Source organism: Grammomys surdaster, unplaced genomic scaffold, assembly GCF_004785775.1.
Source record: "Grammomys surdaster isolate TR1022 unplaced genomic scaffold, NIH_TR_1.0 776, whole genome shotgun sequence".
In the NCBI taxonomy this organism is placed as follows: domain Eukaryota; kingdom Metazoa; phylum Chordata; class Mammalia; order Rodentia; family Muridae; genus Grammomys; species Grammomys surdaster.
The window spans coordinates 45,680-65,976 of NW_021605195.1; the positions used below are offsets into that span (position 1 = coordinate 45,680).

The 20,297-nt window shown below is 39.7% G+C and overlaps 1 protein-coding gene and 1 pseudogene across 1 annotated transcript in view; both read right to left on the reverse strand.

Annotated features, from left to right (window-relative positions):
- Window positions 1-1,940: 1,940 nt before the first annotated feature.
- Med14 (mediator complex subunit 14) overlaps window positions 1,941-20,297 on the reverse strand; it is a 90,322-nt gene continuing 71,965 nt past the window's right edge. Inside the window, exons 24-31 of the mRNA XM_028782492.1 lie at window positions 16,493-16,624; window positions 13,994-14,176; window positions 12,930-13,165; window positions 11,565-11,744; window positions 11,363-11,470; window positions 7,560-7,685; window positions 7,024-7,216; window positions 1,941-4,253 (exon numbers count right to left, since the gene is read on the reverse strand). Of these exons, the coding sequence (XP_028638325.1) occupies window positions 4,180-4,253; window positions 7,024-7,216; window positions 7,560-7,685; window positions 11,363-11,470; window positions 11,565-11,744; window positions 12,930-13,165; window positions 13,994-14,176; window positions 16,493-16,624 (1,232 nt within the window). The 3' untranslated portion in view covers window positions 1,941-4,179. The remainder of the gene's footprint in view (window positions 4,254-7,023; window positions 7,217-7,559; window positions 7,686-11,362; window positions 11,471-11,564; window positions 11,745-12,929; window positions 13,166-13,993; window positions 14,177-16,492; window positions 16,625-20,297) is intronic.
- Window positions 7,999-8,971, reverse strand: LOC114633882 (annotated as a pseudogene).

Sequence of the window (20,297 nt, forward strand, 5' to 3'; positions counted from 1 at the left end):
GGCACCCTGGGACGCTCCCACGCAGCGCAGGCGTAGCCCAACCCAGAAAACGTGCCGGCGTTTGTCGTCGCTGTGCGATGCACACTTCAGAGGCTAGAGGCTGGCCACACTTTCAGTTCCAGGAAGTGGCAGCTCCACTCCCACTTAAAGGAACCGCTTTGGTTTGTGGACATGGATCATTTAGACTAGTTTTAATTTTCATCCCCCGAATACCCTACCAACCCTCTAACCAACCTGATCCCCTCCAGATGTGCTGACCTTTTTATTGTAAGGATGGAGGAATGCTCAAAGGCGTGTTTCTTGAATGACATTATGTTCCTTGCATTGTGCAATTCTACAAAATTAATTCACTTCTAAACCCACAAAACAGCAAATTCAGGACATTAATAACATGCCTGTCGTCCAACTAAAGCTGGGGTTGGGCTATTGTGTTGTGCGGTCCCCTACATATGCTAAAGTGACTCTAGGGCCAGAAACCTGAGTAATTGGAGCACCTGGCAGAAGCAAAGGGGATAATGTATTTCCTGGTTTTGGAAGGACTGCACAGCCAGAAGCTTGAAGCCTCCAGAAAAGGGTTATTTCAGCTGCACAGCGAAGTCATATGCTACAGAGATCAGAATGCATTAGATTGTCAACGTCACATCATGTTTTAGATGCTTTTAGTGAGTTTTTTGACCTTGGAAAACAAGTTGAAGTGGAATGTAATCAAAAGACCCTGAAGGAACACTGTAAACAGAAACCTTGCCAAGACTGCATGGCTCACACAACACAGGCAATGTTAACAACCACTAGCTCTGGGTTTAAACTGTCAATTCTTTGTGGTTTGATCTTGGCTGATCCTACTTTTAATATAAGCCATTATTTACTTCTTTGTACCTCTGTTTATCATCTGTAAGAGGAGGTTATTAATACTTACCTCACAGTGTGGGGAGGAGCATTAGAATAATGCCTGGCACACAGTAAGCTTTAAGTAAATGCTAGTTCTTATTTCATATTGACCCAAATATGCTCTTTCAACCACTACTTACAGCATTGGACATTTTAGCAAACCACTGGTCAGTTGGAAGTGGGGACAATTTATAAAAAAGAGAGACCAGATGTGATCATCTGGAGACTCAAAGTACAGCAGGCTCTTAATTTTCTCTTACTAATCTCAACATTAGACTCATGCAAAACAAATCCAAATACCCCATTCGATCAAACCAAATTAAAAAAAAATTGCAAAAAAAAAAAACCCCAATGAAATCTACATTAGGATTTTCCTTTTTATGACTTGTCATCAGGTCTTTGAAAGGTCTTTGAAAACTTTTCTGTAAGTATGAATTTTATATCAAGAACAACTGAAAGTGGGGACTGGGAGTGGGGAACATCCCTGTTTTCCAAATACTCATTAGTGGATCACTTGGACTTATGAGGTTCAAGGTCAGCCTGGGCAACATTGGAAAGACCCTGTCTTATTTTTAAAAAGAAAGAAAAAGAAATTTAATTGGTATTTCTTTTGAAGGGAAAAAAACATGGCAGAAAAAACATGTATACCTACCCTTAAGCTCAGTTCAGTCCCTGCAATTACGAAGTGACCATACTTCTCTTAACTCGAAAAGTTCTTTTTTACATTATGAAATGAAATTTTGGGGCTGGAGAGATGGCTCAGGGGTTAAGAGCACAGACAGCTCTTCCAGAGGTCCTGAGTTCAATCCCCAGCAATCTCATGGTAGCTCACAACCATCTGTAATGGGATCTGATACCCTTCTTGGGTGTGTCTGAAGACAGTTACAGTGTACTCACATACATAAATAAATAAATCTTAAAAAAAAAGAAATGAAAATTTTGCAGATGTAAAAGGGAAAAGGGTGAATTAGGATTGATGTCTCCTTTCTGGGTTAAACTAATACTAAGCCAAGATTACAACCCAAAACATCTTCACCAAAGAGAGCTGGTAGTTCTCTGAAACTTGTACAAATTTTATTTATTACCGTAAATACTAAAATCACATTGAAAACACCTTAAAATCAAGTTCCAAACCACCTACTAGAGAAAAACCACTATGGCATCCAGTTTCTTTGATTGAATCTGGTTAACAAAAGAGGCGAAAGACATGGTTCGTGATGAAAGTTATGATTCCAATGCTAAGTATTTCCAAGCTTTAATAAAGTATATACCAATTCCAAGTACCAAGCATGATATCAAAATTCAAATTCATTGGTTTACTCTTAATAAGCATCAAAATCAAATTCTGTTCATTGAATCCTATCTTACTTGATTTACACAATGCATTCAAAGGTGAGTTATAATTAGGAAAAAAGTAACCATTGAATGCATCATGTATAAAAATGCATTTAACATTCTAAAACCACACTTAAAAGAGAAAAATACCTGAAAAGTTGATTCTATTAATAAAATTATTTGAAACAATATCATCCTGCAGATAAAAATACATTTCTTATATATACATGTAGATTTCTACATGAAAGATAGGATTCAGCTCCAAATAGAAAAGGATTGACTCCTGATCAAGACATCTTAGATTGCCAAACCCATGTGATTAGTACTGCGAAGAGAACTGAAAACACAAGGAGAAAAAGGTTAAGCTAAAGGAAGAATAAAAGTTTAGTCACCTACTCTGGAACAGTGGCAGAGTTGGGTGAAAAGCAGGAGATGAACGCAGAAAAGAGACAAAGAAGACAAAGAAGGCCTCAACTCTGACTGCAAAGGGAGACTCAAGCCAAGTTGAGAACACATGATACAGTTGCAGTAAGATACTTAAAAAACTAGAATCTCATGATTATACTTGTAGAAGCTCAATCATCATAAAATGTAATCAGACAAACATCTAAACTTCCATCAAGGATCATAATACATTGTCTAGATAACTCAGTATGATATAATCATTTTTAAAAAACACACAAAACAAAAAACTCCTCCAAATAACATCAAGTTATCAGAAGACATTTGAATCAGACCATATTCATCAAAGCTTAAAAAAAGGCCCTGACTGGCTGCAAGAGACAGTACAGTACTCTAAAAAAAAAAAAAACCAATCCTATTGAGACGTGCCAATGCCAGAAACTCCACTGAACACTGGACAGGTCTTGCACTGTGGACTTTTCAAATGACTGGACTAGGTTGTGTCCAACAAGACGTCCTATCGTTTTGTTGACAATGGATAAAATTGAGATTGTTTAGAACAACCCCAAATGGGCTGGGGAAGAAGGTCAAAAGTTAAATAAGACAAAAGAAAAACTTCACGCAAACTAGAGCATTCACGATTTTTGTTTCCTAGTTAATGGTGTATGCAGAAGTATACCTTAAAAATGACATTTTCCTAGCAAAAAGGTTCCCATTTTCTCACACATGAGAATCACATTTGGGATCCATAATCATTATAAATCACTGTCTCTTTTCAAAGACAAAGCTCTTTCAGTTTATCCAAATCCTATACTGAAAAACAACTGAGGTGCTAAATGTTATCACCAGTCAGGTTAGGAATGTCTGAAGAAACCAATCTTAAAACACAAATGTTTTTGGTCAAATTTCAGACATATATAATTTAAAAACTGACTGGCCCCACCAGGTTAATGATGAAGGGAGGCTCTAAGAACTCTAGAGAGCTTATACACACACAAGTGAGTGTCTCTTTTATATCCTAGTTTTATTAAATATTGCTTCTTTGGGATGTGTTTTACAGCTCCCAAAACCATTTCTGAGTAAGGATTCAAAGCGGTCATATTAAAATACAGCTCCAATATAAAGTTTGTCACAGTTTTACAGTATTCAAAACTGACAGACCTGCCTTAAAAAAAAAACAAAATAAAAATCAAAAAGAACCATTACACCCAAAACATAAGAAAACAATTAAATAAACAAGTTTGGCATTTTCATTACTTTATAGTATAAAACAGAATATTAAATCTATTACTGGCACACAGACACTGATCTGTTACCTAGTTTGAAATGTGTCGCATTTAAACACACTATACAAGTTCACTATACAAAAAAAAATGATGGTCTTTTTGATGAAGTGCACCCTGAAAATGTTGCCAGTTTAGAATATTTAGTTCTTAAGGTTAAAAAATAAGTCCTTTTCCTTTTTAAAACTGACAGCTGAATTCAGCCTTTTTTTTTTGTGTGTGTGTTGTTTTGTTTCATTTGTCAGCCTTCCTGGTTTAAAAACAATAGTGTCTATGGACGCCCACCAGGGGGCAGTGTAAGATTAGCCATTAAATCACGAACAGCTGCAAATATTGTGCATTCACCTGCAACAGAGAAAAATGGTCATTAGCTATTCGCAGTACAGGAGAGACGTTAACACACCAGTGAGGGAAGGGATGGTTAAAATCTGTCACGAATTTAAAATGAAAGACTTAAGTATTCTCAAATATTCAGATTTTAGGCACTGGAAACTGGTGTGGTACAACATATTTCAGTTGGGCTTTGTTTCTGTCTCAGGAAGAAACCTGGAGCACGCATCAAGTTTAAACAGAGAGAGAGAGAGGAGAGAGAGGAGAGAGAGGAGAGAGAGGAGAGAGAGAGGGGGGGGGAGGAGGGAGGGAGGCAGAGAGAGAGAGAGACAGAGAGAGACAGAGACACAGAGAGAGACAGAGACACAGAGAGAGACAGAGAGAGAGAGACAGAGAGAGAGATGCTTTCAGTGCACAGAAACAGTGCCACATTGGATAAGACTAACAGTCTGACTTTAGATGCGTTTTGGATCTAAAGACAGTTCTAATTTATATTTGTGCATTGGTTATGACTTTGGTGATGTCCCTCCTGCTAAGGCTGTACGAAAGGCCAGATAAGACTGTGTCTGCTACGTTATAGGAACACTACTGTCCAATAGAAGGTTCTGTGTCGAAAGACATGTGCGTGCTCTACGAAGCACTACTTTGGCTATGAAACTCAACATTTTCATTTTATATTGTGTATTTAGGTTAAATTTTAAATTTGGCTAGTGGCAGTTATATTGGACAATGAAGGTCTATCACAGCTCCTGGAGACTGTTGGCTTCAAGGAAATATTTGACTTCTGAAGTTACACATTAAGACTGAAGTCAATTAAATACAAAAATAAAGGTTTTGTTTCTGTTTTAAAAGGAGAAAAGGTTTATTTAAGTTTAGTTATTTTTTCCCCTTTTCCTTCCTTTTTAGTTGTTACGAGACAATGAATGGTCTCACCATGTAACCCAGACTGGCTTGGAACTCACAATTCTCCTACCCCAGCCTCCATGGGCAGAAATTAGAGGTGAAACACCACTGAACCAAGCTAGTATTTTCCTTCAAAGCTTTTGCACTGTGGGAGAAGTTTGGCAAGGAAGCTGACTTATTTCATGGCAGGTTTCTAGATAAAACTCAATAAATTTGTGGAGGTCTGACTCACACCTCAGCTTTACAACTCCCTATCCAGACAGAATAAAGCAAAACTGGAACCTTCCTGGGACAACATGTTTTGACAACTACTTATGGCTGATGGGGGGGGGGGGGGAACTGAAGCCCTTATATGAATTATGTCCTGGCTAAGGGCAGGACACTGTGTTCTTATACAGGTCACTGCCAGCCTTTGCTCCAAGCACTGGAAACTGAGGGTACAGATAGAAGGACGAAGGAAATCCAAAGGTTTGTCCAACCAAAGAAGGAACAAAGGAAAAAAAGAAAGCATCCCAACAATACCTTTCCACTTTCTTAATGAACTGAGAGGTGTGTGTGTGTGTGTGTGTGTGTATGCGCACACGCGCATCCGTGTGCATGCATGCCTGTGTACACAGGGACATGCATATACACTTCTTTGACACTTTCACTGGTAGGTAGAAAATTTGCTTGATTGCAGTAGGATCGAAACATTTTCCTTTTAAAAAGTTATCCGTATGAAGGAATTATGTTTATCATCTGAGTTCTACTGGACTGCTAACCTGAGAATTGTGGTAGCTTGAAATTTTGATTACTGAGGTCCTATTCTCAGCTGAAGAGAAAGGTTAAAGAATGAAAGCAGAAAACTGTCAGAAGTATCCTAACAAATGAAGCACACTGTTCTCTACTGCCCAGTGTATTCCTTAGAAACTGAAGCAAGAACTTACCTAGGTATAGGATGGGGGAACAGATAGCTTTTAAAAACTCCTTTTTTTCCCCTCAAGATTCCTAAAACTTATGATACTGTGACACTTTAAAATGTTTCAGAGAACAGCTTTTTCCTCATTTACCATAATTTGGTTTGCGAGCTATTCTAAGAATATAAAGAGGACTTCCTGAGCATTAGGCATGGGCGAACAGTCACTTAAATTTTCTAAATATTAGAAATGAGCAACATTGAAGAAAAGTTCTCTTTGCTGAGCTTCATGTTTTAGAACCCCAAATTTGGCATTGCCAGGAGTCACATACATGTTAAGCGTGGGCTACTCCACTGTTGAAGGGACCTCATTTATCTTTCAAGAAACACTCTGGTTTCCTCGGAAACGTCCAGTCTCAGAGCTTCTCTGTGCACTCGGGAAAGGCTCACTTGCACCCGCCTGACACTTACATAAGAAGCCCAAAAAGCAGTGATGCCATTTGTATCAGCTTTTATTCTTCACAAAACATTTAGAAGATACACAACTTTTGATAATATTCTATTCATGATCAAACCATGGAGTATGAGAAACCAACATGCATTCCAACTTTGTGATGTACAGAGTGGTAGGTACTGATGGCAAGGCAGGGATTCACAGCCACGGAAAATTCTATCATCCTAACCTAGGGCTTTGTGGCAATGTGTGCTATAAATACAAGCTTCTGACATTGGCAACCGGCTCAGTCCCAATAGTAATTTGCTAACAAAAATGAAATCCAGGCAGCAGAGAAGTGAACAAAATGAAGAACCAGTGAGAAAGAAAGAAAGCGACAGGCAGACGCTAAGAGGGCCATGGCAACAGAGTACTAGTACTAGGACTGGGATGCAGAGTAGGGAAGGAGGGATAAGAGGGAACGAGAAGGAGGTCTCTCTCAAAGGAAGTGTTATAACATATATGCAACAAAATACCGTCTACTGCTCATGTACCTTGTCGTGGAGGGTTCATCTCTGCAAACCTCTTCAGAATGTTACTGACCATCATTGGCGCAGCAACAGAAGAGTTCTGCTGTCTGGGAATGTCTGCCTGCTGGGTGGTACCTGAAGCCATATCATAAATAATTGGAACTATTATACTAACAGGTTCTTGGGGAGGGACTGATGTTTTCTGAGTTAGTTGAAGCTGTAGATACACAAAGAGAATAAAAACAGAAAATCAAATATTTGTCTCAATTAGTGAGAGGTACTATCATTTACTTTCAGATTAAGTAAGATGCAGCAAGTGCAAGAAACTTAAATATTATGAAAAAAGTGAGCCCCACCCGAGTGTTATGACTACCCCCCAATTACCACCAAGACTAAATCTCTGTTGTTACTACACAACCTAAGGAGCCCACAGTCTAACAGTAGAGAACTCTAGGCATATAGTTACGAGGACGAGCTCACTCACAAGATGCTCTATAACGCTCACATGGCTTTTTCCTCAGAAACTCTGCACGCACGAGATGATGTCAGGTGATACTTACAAAAAATAGCATTTTGGATTTCAGGACCACAGCTGGTGTCCCAGGAGGTGCAATGGGTGGTGCACTGGGAGGGATGGTGAGGCAAAACTGAACATTCCATTTCAGCTGCGTTGCTTGGTCTGGGAACTGTTGGAAAGGGGGAAAAAGAATGACAAAAACCTGTTAACATTTAAAAATCACATCTGCTATAGAGTCTGAGGAATTACAACTTTACCTTGTATTTATTCATCCAGACAGCATGCACTTTTACTTAAAAAAAAATCCATGAAATAATTAAAAACTAAATTAACAAAAAGCTCTGGGGTAAATTTGAGCACTATGTTCTCACTTTTTCTGCCCAAGGCCAGTGGCTACAGTGTCTCGGACACCAAGTCTTGCCTCATTGTTTTCATAGAGCTAAGGACTTCTCTGCCTCCTCCTGCATCCCACCCAGTGCCTTCCTGCTCTTCCTCCCTGCATCCCACCCAGTGCCTTCCTCCTCTACAGGTACACACTTGTACCTATTACTAGAGCCACATCTTGAGTGAGGCTCTAATCATGCTCACAACTGCTTGGTGGCACTCTGACACATGCTGCTCCCTCCTACAATTAAGGACCAACACATGTCACTTAAGGTTCTTGCTGACTGAGGTCCATTTTGGTTTCAAAGTCCTGTTTCTGACTGCTTCCCTAAATAAACTAGAGAACCATGGTAATAGCTTAGAAGATTAAATCACAGGGTTTTTTTTTCCTTTTTTTGCTTTATGGAAAATTCATTGCAACTCTCCAACCGCACATTTCTTTTCAACATCTTGCTCGGCAGCTTCCTTTGTCCTTTTTTGCTCTGATGCCAAAGAGCTGGGCATTAGCACGGGCCATGTAAAGACTGGCAAAAGCCTTAAGTACTTTTCTTCAGTGAGGACTCTGGCCTTTTCCTTTTCATACACATTCCGGGTAGGCATTATGGGTCCTGCAAGCTGGGTGGCCAATTAATTTAAATTCTTCAGCAGAACTGTCTCCCTTCTTTGGAGCAGAAAGCTTCCTGAGGGAAAGTATGAGCTTGGAGCTGTCCCCTTTGGGTGCTGCACTTTGGCCTGCAGTGATTCCGTGGATTTGTTTTGCTTCCTTGGGTCCGATAGTGCGAGTCTTGTGGATACCAGCCACTCTGAGTTCCTCCAAGATGAAGCCTCTGCCAGCCTGGACCCCAGCCCAGACCTTGGAGTGGTATCTAACTGTACAGAAACTCACTATAGGCCTGATGGGACCTGACGCGGGACAGGGAGCAATGTGGCATGTTTTTGCCTGCCCGACCTTGCGTCTGCGGATCTTCTGCGGATCTTGAGTACAGGCTGTTTGAACCAAATGTCCACTCGCTGCTGCCAATCTTTGTGAAAGTGGGGCTTCAGGATCATGCCATTCTGGCTGGGCGCCATGGCTACCTCCTCTACAGGAGAACGGCTGAGCAGAAAGGCCACAGGTGCTTTTATAGATAGATATTTAGTCCTTCAAAATCTCAAAGAGATCATTCTAACATATAATGTCTGTTATAACAGACATTGTTATAAATGTTATAAATTATGTTATAAATTCAAACAATAAAAGCAAAAAGAAAGAAGAAAAAGAAAATAACCTTGCCTCCCCAAACCTGATACTGAAATGGCAGCAAAAAGGAGGAGGGAGGGGGTATTAGGTTAATCAAATCAATACCAGAAATAAATACTAAAGTCAAAAGACTGGAAGATGAAGAAAATACAATCAGGAATCACCAAGGCTCAAACTATATAACTTTAAGAAATACCTAAAACATGGGGCTGGAGAGATGGCTTAGCAGGTTCTAAGTGTATACTGTTCTTCTAGAGCACCTAAGTTTGTTTCCTAACACCTTGTGGGGTAGCTCACAACTAACTCACTCCAGCTGAAAGGCATCCACTGTACCGTCTCTTTTGGCCTATGCTAGCACGCACACATGTATGGCATACACAGACACACAGGCAAAGTAAAATGAACACACATCTTGGGATGGAGAGATGGCTGAGAGGTTAAGGGACTTGCTGTTCTTGTAGAGAACCTGGGCTTATTTCCCAGAAGCCATGTCACAACTCATAGCCAGCTCCAGGAGTCATGGAGCTCTTTGGCTTTCATGGGCACTGATAGCTCTTTCTGACCTCCCAGGGTACCAGGCACACACGAGTGCACAGACACACATACATGCAAACATTCCATAAAAATAAGTAATTTTGAAAAAAACAAGAAAAATAATTTAAAAAAGGAAAGAAATAGCTAAACTTACCAAGTAGGTTTAAAATAGCTATTTATACCAAAGGTTTATAATGGCTCAAACTACCAACGGTATAAAATCAGAGAAAAGAAAGATTGATAACTGAGCTGAGGTGCTTGTGGGAAGATAAACTGAGGTAACCTCAACAGAGAATAATTTGTCTAATGAGATCTACATATCTTTGATTCATCAATTTTCCTAGAAAATGGCACTATAGATAAACCAACATCTCTAATTTAGAAGTTCTTTATTGTGTCCTCTTGTAATACTGAAGCGTGAGAATCCAACAAAATGATCACCTGGAGAAGACTGTGGGGCTGGGGATGGAGCCGAGTGACAGAGCACAAGAGGTTCTGGGTTCTATTCCAGGATAGGAATGAACATTAGGGAGGAGTGGTTAGTCATCTTACTTCATTTATTTAAAAGAATGTTAGCTTTGTTGCAAATGGGGAACATTTTATGCTTTAAAATGTCGAAAGCTCTCCAAGATTCACTCAGTGAACTAAATGTGATGTGCTTCCATTTCTAGCAAGAGCTCAAGCTGGACGTCCTGGAAATGGTCTCTGTCACAAACACTAACAAATACTGGGTATGGGTTGAACTGAGTGCCAGAACAAGATAAGTCCTTATTCTCATGACCAACCAGTGCAGTATGACCTCACTTGAAAATGAGGTCTTTGCAGGTGTAACCAAGTTAAGGGTCATCAGGCTGAGCCCTCATGGTTGTTATCCTTCCTAAGAGGAAAAAAAAGATATAGGTAGAAGCATACATGGGGATGCATAGGTTAGAGTGATGGGGATATAAGCAAAGGCTTTACCAAGAAAGAGACAAGAAACATATCCTGCTGTGGGCCTTTTAGAGAGTATCTCATTTAGATGCCTTGGTTTAGGACTTCTCTCCAGAAGTAAGACTGAATAAATTGCTATTTTATTGTTTTCTTTTACTGTCTCTAGAAACCCAACACAAATGAAAACCAAGGTAGACAGAAACAACAGAGATCCTGAAAAAGCTCAAAGAGAAGCAAGAACAGATACCTAGAGCGCTAAAGATGGCTGCTGCCCTTTTGGCATCTGCTCTCTGTGACTCAACACTTGAGACTTCACAGCTATTCAGGGAACACAAAGTCTATGCCCAACAAAGGTAGGGAGTCAGGTTAGAGATAAATAAATGAATATAAAATGTTTTATAATGAAAATAGATACAAAAGAGATCTTTGCTCCTCTCATCAGATCACCTCTGCAAAGAGAAGTTAGCTGCTGGGAACTCCGCTTGCAGACAATGGCTGGAGAGGGGTTACATCTTGTCAACGACAAATTTGAAGTCAAAACAAAGAATGTACTTCTTAAATTGAAGCCTTTAACTCCCCACTTAGAGGCTAGAGGCACTCATATAAATAGCTAGGACTACACAGTAAGTCCCTATTAATTTTTAAATACTAGATAGTTATTAATTATTGTTTAACAAATAAAAAATTATCTTAGCACTATCCTACAGCCTCTTCCCAACAGACCTCATTAGAAAAGATTTTGTTTCTAAGCAACTCACCAGCTCCAACTTCATTATATGCACACAGTCCCGGAGGATGTGTGTCGGCGCTCCCAACAGCTTGGTGAAGGCTATAAGAGTGTTGGCTTTAAATGGTGGTCCTGCAACCTACGGGGGGGAGAGAAATCACCTTACTCTTCATTCTACTTTGACTTCTCAGATTCACTGACTAAAGTACAAGCATGCAGTAGGAAACACATACTCTTGTTTCGAAGAATTTCTCCAAAACTTGAAGCTCATCAGGTTTCCACTGTCCTGCATTTTCAGGTGTCACTTTTAGCTGAAGGGTCTGGTTAGTTTTGGGACTAAGGGCTACTCTGCATTTCAGGGCATCTGTCTTGAACATGATTACACCAGGTTCATTGGAATTGATCAGCTGCAACTGCAAAACAAGGATGCAGCAAATCAACAGAGAAAGACACAAACATTGCTGACAGAATTGTCTCAATAGGAAAACATGTTGATCCAGGTAAGCCTGACAAGAGTCACAAAGCCCAGTGTTGCATGGACCATGAGTAGCAGAACTGAAGCTGCCACACAGCTCTCATCATCTCTTAGCTGAATGACAATTTAATTAACATATCTTAATATTGGAGAGGGGCACACTGAAAAGAGAGGGCAATGGAACAGAGTATAAACAAGTATCTTATGTTCACATATGAAAAAATATTAAAGTAGGAGCTGCTCTTCCAGAGGACCTAGGTTCGATTCCCAGCACCCTAGAAGTCATAACTATAATTCCAGTTCCAGGAAGATTTGATAGTCTCTTCTGGCCTCCATGTGCACTGTGTGCATGTAGTACAGAGACATGAAGGCAAAACCACTCATACACATTAATAAATAATTATTAAAACTTATCAATTAATCAATTTAATTTATTAACCAATAATAATTAATTAACGAAATACAATTAACATTAAAGAAAAAAAGTGAAATGAAACTTCACTATTTTATACAATCCAAAAAAAAATACTTTTTACATTCTTTTTAAAATATCTGACTATAAAGATTATGAAATGACTTTCAGGCAAGTGTATATAGCATTTATTACAAACAATATAACAGTTTGGCTACTTCATTAACACATTAATTACCATTAACACTGGTAATGATGGTAACCATAAATAATGTTATCACCATAAGACTGGTTAGATGTCTGCCTCTACAAGATTTTTTAAAAATCTAATTACTCATGATTTAAAAAAAAAAAACAACAACAAGACCTAACACCTATGATCAACACTTTGATTCTGATGAAGACTCAACTTCAAAGTCAGTCTGTCTACAAAAAGCACATCAGAGAGCAAACAGTCATTTGTATGTGCGAGGTCAGACTCTGTGCATTGGTTCTGGGTAATGTGGTAATCTCTTCCTAGGTCCTGGTAAACCACATTAGCGAGAAAACACAGCACAGTGAACTGTACAACCCTCTAGTCTAAGATCAGAAAACAATGGGGTCTGTTGAAGCCTAATTCTAACATGATGGTTGAGAAGGTGACAGAGTGTCCCCCACAAAGATCTTCTGCCTTTGACAATGACCACTTAGAAAGTTGCATAGTACTCATACCGTTTCCTGTTGGATAATTCTTTGAAGGTGTCGTCTCATGATGACAGATCCAAGGAATCTCTCAAGTGGGGAACAAAGGTAACTACCTGCCAGGCCAGGCACAAGGCCTGGCGTTGGAGAGGGTAGCAGTAAGATGTTCAAGGCACTATGAGTGAGAATGGTGGGTATGGATGCTGCCCAGGAGCGCTGAGGTAGTTTTCGAGGTGGAGGCATGTTGGTTGGCATTGTCTGGGAACCTTTTGGGAAGGAAAACAGGTAACTTCAATTGCAAATGCATACTATCCCATTACTGCCTGCTTTGTCTTCATCAGATGGTTGCCAGCTAATTGTAACTCTTGTAATTATTCCTTGTTACCAAGTAATCATATGTCAGTTCTCAGCAAAATCAGCTACCGTGAATCTTCTGATTGTATCCAGGTTCAATGTCATCCTGTAGATTCCTTCAAAAAACTGGGTTCTGCTTCTCAACCTAAAGTCTGCTTGAGCCTGTGACCTGCTTTTGGAAGGGATGCTGGGATAGTAACAAGACTTTCCTGTGCTCTTTTTATGTGCTCTACCCACTGTGTAAACAAGCCATGATGGAATGTGAGACCACACAGAGCAGAGAGAACCCATGCCAGCTGGAGCTATGGTTAGGCTACCTATTGCGGACACATGAGTGCTTAGCTTAGTCTGTCAATGCACAGAATTGTGAACTAACAGTTGCTTAAGTACTGAAAGTTATCAACATAAGCAAACAGATATACTTGTACAAATCTCTTATACTAACTTCTATGCCTTTGGTGGTTAACTTAAGGTATCTTTTATGGTTCAATATTGCAGACATAAGTTAGCAGTCATTGACAGAAGTGTAGAGACTTGGTTTCTTAAGACTTCTAAAGGACACAACCCTTTTTCTTATTGTATTTTCCATAATGTTGCTAATTAATATTGCAGACTAATTTATAAAGGAAAAAAGTTTAAGGTTTGGAAATTCTCCTTAGAGAAATACACTGTAACTTTCCAATGTGAAGGCGGAGTCGCACATCAGTGATGCTCTGGAAAAACGTGCTGACAACACTCACTTGTGCCAGCTCGAGGGGAATGAGAAACATCTGGAACAGGAGAATGCAGAGATGGGTTAGCTGGTGACATTCCAGGCAAGCGAGTTGCTGGTGAGGGTCCAGACACTTGGGGAGACCCAGGCCAGTTTCCTGCTCGTCCACTTGGTGACACCATAGTGTATGGAGAACTAGGGTCAAGGGTTCCTGGAAAGAACGCGAAAGAAAACAGATGATTCTCAAAACATATTTTAATGTCCTCAAAGTATGCGAAAACAGCCATAACCTTAAAGAGTGAGCCATTTTCATTGTTCTCTTTCACATTACACCTAAGTCTCTGTTTTGTGGAATTTGTGTACTTTCTTTTTGGTCTTTTTGCATAACCCTGGCTGCCCTAGAACTTACCATGCAGACCAGGCTGGCCTTGAACACATAGAAATCCACCTGCCCCTGCTTCCACAGTGCTGGGATTAAAGGTGTGCACCACCATGTCCTGCTAGGGTTTCTGGATTTTCAAAGTGGGTTGCAGAGTTAGAGAAATGAAGTGACTAGGAAAGGATGAATTTACCTTCAGACAAGGTCCCATACATTTCAAAAAAATCAAGCCCTGCTGAAAGAAACACTAGCTCTGACAAATCAGGTTTCCATTCTTCTGAGAGAAGGACAAGGGAGGAAAACTATACATTTTCTTTACTCAGTGAAGGCCACAATGACTAAGAAATAGAACTGAAAATCAAGTTTTGAAAGCAGTGGCTTCCTTAACAATTTTATTTTAAATTTCAGCACCAAGATACCTTTGATAAATTTGTCCTCAAATGAAACACTGAGAAAGTATTTCTATTATTTTAGTGAAAATGGTTCTGACTTATTTTTTAAAAAAGTCTTACAAATAAATAAGCAAGGAAAAGACAGTCTGGGAAAGTAGGCAAGGTAAATTGGTAGAAATAAAGAGATACTAAAGACAAATGGGCATTAGAAAACAAAGTTTGAATTCAACAATGAAATTTCATTAATAATCAAGAAACACATATCCAATATTAAAATGCCAAATTTTTTCATCTAGAAAAGTGGCCTGGTTACTTTCAGAAAATCCTAATACCCCATTGTTGGCTATGTTGCAGGACAATAGGCATTTTCCCCAGATGCTACAAGAAATTGGTATAACCTCAGGGAAGAAATCTGCCCAATGTTGCAAATTTCTGAAAGGTTCTGTGACCTCAATGACATTTTTAGGAATTCATCTAAGAAGATCGTCATGGATATGCATACATATGGCAGCATTTTTAATTGTGAAAAAAAGGGAAACATTCAAAACAGATATATAATTAAGTTACGGTACACCCACACAAGGGATTTCATAAAGCTCTGTAGTAGAACGAAGAGTACTCACTGACAATGTTCAAAACAACAGCATTAACAAAAAGCAAACTTATAGCTGAACACAGTTGAAAGCCTGAGGAAGTTTTGTATGTTCTAACACTGAAGTCAGGGCAAGTGAACAGTGTATATAATATGCTGCCATGTGGGGTGAAGAGGAGAGAGATGCACATGGATGCATGTGTGTGTGTGTGTGTGTGTGTGTGTGTGTGCATGCGTGCATGCATGCATATAAAAAAACAGATCTGCAAGAATATATCAGAAACCTGGGGAGGAAGAGATGGCTCAGTGATTAAGCTCACTTCTTCTCACAAAGGATCTACCAGGGTTTGCTTCAACACCCACAGGGTGGCCCACAACCACTTGTAATTCCAATTCCAGGAGTTCTGATGTCCTTTTCTGACCTCCAGGTAGGGGCACCAGGAATGCACATGGTCCACATACATACATGACAAAGCACTCACACACATAAACTAAAAACAAATAACATAAGAATAAAGAGTAATGTAAGAATAAAGAATATATCAAAAACCGGTAAGACAAATGCCTTTGAGAAGAGAGGTAAAGTGGCTGGCTGGTGACATGAAAGGAAACATCTGAGCTGGGTGTCCTGTTTTCTGCTTATAATCTCAGCACTTGAGGCGGAGGACTGTTTCATCTTAGAGGCCAGTCTGGGCTATACAGTGAGATCTTGTCTCAAAAAACAAAATGATGACAAACACAAGGGGCATTTCACTGACTACATCTTTTTAATGTTTATTTGAATCCACTGAGAATCTTTTTTTTTTTTAGATTGAAAATTCAAGTTTCACATCAATTCATATGGGAAGGTACCCACCCAGGTTAGGTAGAGGTATCTGAGGGCGAGACAGTCCAATAACCAGAAAGCAAGCACAGAGATGTAGGAAGGCCAGCAAGCAAGCGTAGGTGACAAAAAGAACAAGCAGGGGAAGACAGCCACAGACCACCAGTCAGTGTCTCTTTGTGAGAAAACTATGAAAAAATGTCTTGTCTTTTTTGCTCAAGTCGTATTTTTGCTATTTCTCAATAAATAAGTACTGATTTTTCAATAAGAAATTTTATTTAACAAAAATGACTTTCCCATCATGCTCTAAATGCTATAGCGATTTCCATGTATGGACTCACCATGTGGACTAGCAAAACTGGCCCCTGGTCCTATTGAGATTCCATGCGAGGATGGGGGAGGAGTTGGAACAAATGACGCTGGTGATGGGGCTCTCAAAGCCCCACTGGGGGAGCTGGCAGCATGCAGATTTCCTAATAAAGGAAAATAATTACAGATGATCTTGCAGGACACATAGTACGTCCTGTCCAAGGAGCACAAGTTAAAAAAAAAAAAAACTCCCTAGAGACTAAAGAGACAGAATAGGTTCCATAAATAGCAGGAAGAAAAACTGGAAAGACCTGTCTATTGCAAGGAAGTTCAAATCCATGGATCCACACTGTAACTCTTATACTCACTAACTGCAAAGAAATATAACCAATGCACTTTTTAGTTATATACTTTGTCAACAAATTGGTGAGGTTACCAGCTTCCTGCCAAGCACCGTTCTAGGCACAGAAGACATAGTTAACATAAGACAATTTCTGCCCTCTTGGAGCATGTAGTCTAGTAAAATGAGCACGATGAATCCATAAGGTAATAATAAGTGCTGGGGAGAAAACCAGTGCAAAGGAAAAGAGCAATTCCTTGTGGTGGCAGAGGTAAAAACTCTAAATTGACACATGAACCAGACAGGAAGAAAATGCAGGACACAGCACAGGGAGAAAGATAATCCAGGCAGACAGAAGAACCAATCCAAAGGCCTAAAAGAAGGGACAGGAAGGGGCCAGGGTGTAGGAAAAGTGATCAAGGGTGGCCTGAGAGATGACAGAGTTTAGAGATGAGTTCCAGACCACATGTGGACTTACAGGCCACTCTAAGGACGTATAGTTTGTCCCCACATGGGGGGTAGCCATTAGAGTCTGGAATTGAAGCAATTAACAAACTTCTGTCTAGAAAGGATCACTCTAGTGGCTGGTACAAGCTGCTAGGGTGACTGAAGGCTGGTTGGGGTACTGCAAAGGGCTTCAAATTGGGTTTAAAAACAAAGGACAGGGTCAATAGTATTTGGTAAAGAACTCAACATGGGTACATAAACATATTCTGCATATTTCTGATATGAGCAGAACATGCTCAGGGTATATGAAAGAAGGCGCTGCCCCTTTCTGAATGTGTTCTGAACGTGTATGTCTACAAGGATAAGGATCACAGGACTGAGAAACCAGGAATTTAGTTTCAGCCCTGGTGAGTTTTAGCAAGCCACTAGATATTAGGTGGAAGTACTAAATAGATAACTGGAAAATAAAAGGCTGGAGTTCTAAAGTGAAATCTAAAATACATACAAAAGCTGGGAGACAGGCACTTAAAGATGGCACTTAAAGCCATGGGAGAACTAGAACTATCAAAACTTAAAAATAAACTCAACATATAAATACTTGCTTTATTATCATTCAATATTAGCAGGTTTCAAACTCTTTAATATAGGCTAATTTCACTTTTTTATGTTCTAAAATACTTAAGCAATATTGTGTACTCAATAAATATGTCAATCAAGTTGATTAACCTTCATGCGTTATATTTACCTATTTAGCTGTATGATCTGACAAGTGACTTAACTTCTCCATGCCTCGGTTTTTCTCTATAAAATGGGAATAATAATGGGACCTATGCCATAAGTTTGCTGTGAGGAAATGAGTAAAGCGCTTAGAATTGGGCTTGGCATATTCATAGCAAGCATATCTGTCTACTATTATAATCACTTAAAATGCATTTTCCTCTTCTTCCTAAACAATAATCTCTGCTCTTCCTAGAGACATAACCCTGGGAGTCCCTGGTATCTATCTGCCTATATTCTCCCCAGCTGTGACTTCACCTCTGGTATTCACAGGGCCTAAGCTCTCCCACCCACTCAGCCTTTAATGATCCTGGGTATGACAACTTCAACCTATGGTCCAAGAAGCTCTGATAAGCTACAGGCCTCCACAGAGCCATTGTCTACTACAAACTTGAAAATCTCCAGGACTTTTGCAACCACAGAGTTTAGAGAACTCTGTAGCTATGAGTCAGCTCCTCTCGAGTCTAATGATAATAAAAAAAGAGCACCTTTGTTACCCTAGTAAAGTCCAAATATAGATGGCTGATTCAGTAAAGATCAAACTCTTGAAAAGAGTCCCACATATCCATATTCTGGCCATTCCAGACAGTCTACTCTGGGACCAGAGGTTCCACACACTTGGTGTGGGGGGGGTCTGCCTGGAATACCCACCCACCTAGTCTGTGTCCTTGCATCTGCCTTCTCCAGGGCATCCTTTAGGTCTCTTCTTGAGCCGTGTCAAGGTGAAGGAGGCAGGCAAAGAAGCATCTCTAGGGCAGAAATGGCCAGTCCTCTACCAAACAAGTCTTTCAAAAGCCTGAATGGCTCCTTAGTAACAGAGGAACCATGCATACACATAGAGCCTCCAAAAAGTAGGAAATTTAAAGTTTTTTTTTTTCTAAAAAACAAGGATGTGGCTGCCTGCTTTCTTCCCCCAGGACCCAACTTTACAATCAACAACAAAACTTTTAATACCTTGAGCAATGTGAGTGACTGTGAGAGGCATGCAGCAGAGGAAGAAACTGCCATGATGAGACTGGTTGAAAAGTGGCAACTAGAATAGCCAGTAGTTTGATCTGAGTGTTTTATGCTAGTCTCATTTACAAATGGAATGAATGGGTTAAACAAGCCCTTTACCTCTCAGATTAGCACGTTCTACGGGTACATGCACATTTCTTATATGTATGTACACTTATACATACATATCTGTATTAAGTGATTTTAGAAACTAATTTATAAAGAAAAAAAGAAAAACACACTCTACCAATTCTGCTTTACATTGTGAAAACTCTTAGAATTTGGAGATGTCACTGGTAAAGCATTTGTTTAGCATATGCAAGACCTTGGGTTCCATCCTTAGTATCACACACACACACACACACACACACACACACACACACACAATCAAGCTAATAAGCTGAGCATCTTCTAATGATAAAAACATCCATTAATTAATGCATTAAACCAAAGGCTTTTACTATTTTTTTCTTGTACTACTAAATTATTTTTTTTCATCTTGTACTACTAAGAACTGAACACAGGGCCTCATGTATGCATGATTAGCAAGCACTCAACCATTGAACTATGCCCCAGACTTTTCTGTATTTTCTGTTTTTGTGGTCTTAAACTTTTGATACTGTTGTCCCAGTCTCCCAAGTAATTGGGATTATAGGTTTCCATCACCAGGCCTGGCAAAATTATTTAATTTCTTATATTTTACATGCGATTTTACCTAATACATCTTTTGTGATAAAAGTTTTAATTTTTTATCATATTAATTTGAGTATGGGAACTGCAAGGTAAGAGGTTATCTTCCTTGAGAAATCTGATGCCAGTCACTTGTTAGATGGTAAACGGGAGCCAGGGATTAGGACCCAGCTTCCTACTGAACCTCAGGCTCAAGAAATCACACAACTATTTAGTCAAAAGTGTAAATTTCACATGTCACCCAGATTTTACAATGCACAGGACTGCCCAGCAAATCCATTTTGTCAAGACAAATAAGGTGTGATGTGCCCAACTCCAGGAGCTGGAGAAAAAAAATCACTGCCACATCTCCGAAAGCTTCACAAATGGAGCAGGAGCAGAAGGACAACACGAAGGAGTCAGGCATGGTGGTGTACTCCTAACCCCAGTACTAGGGAGGAGAAAGCAGAGAAGGATTGTGACCTCGAGACAGTCTTTGATTACATATTGAGTTTAAGGCCAGCCTGGGCAATATCAGACCCAGGAAAGGAAGGAAGGAAGGAAGGAAGGAAGGAAGGAAGGAAGGAAGGAAGGAAGGAAGGAAGGAA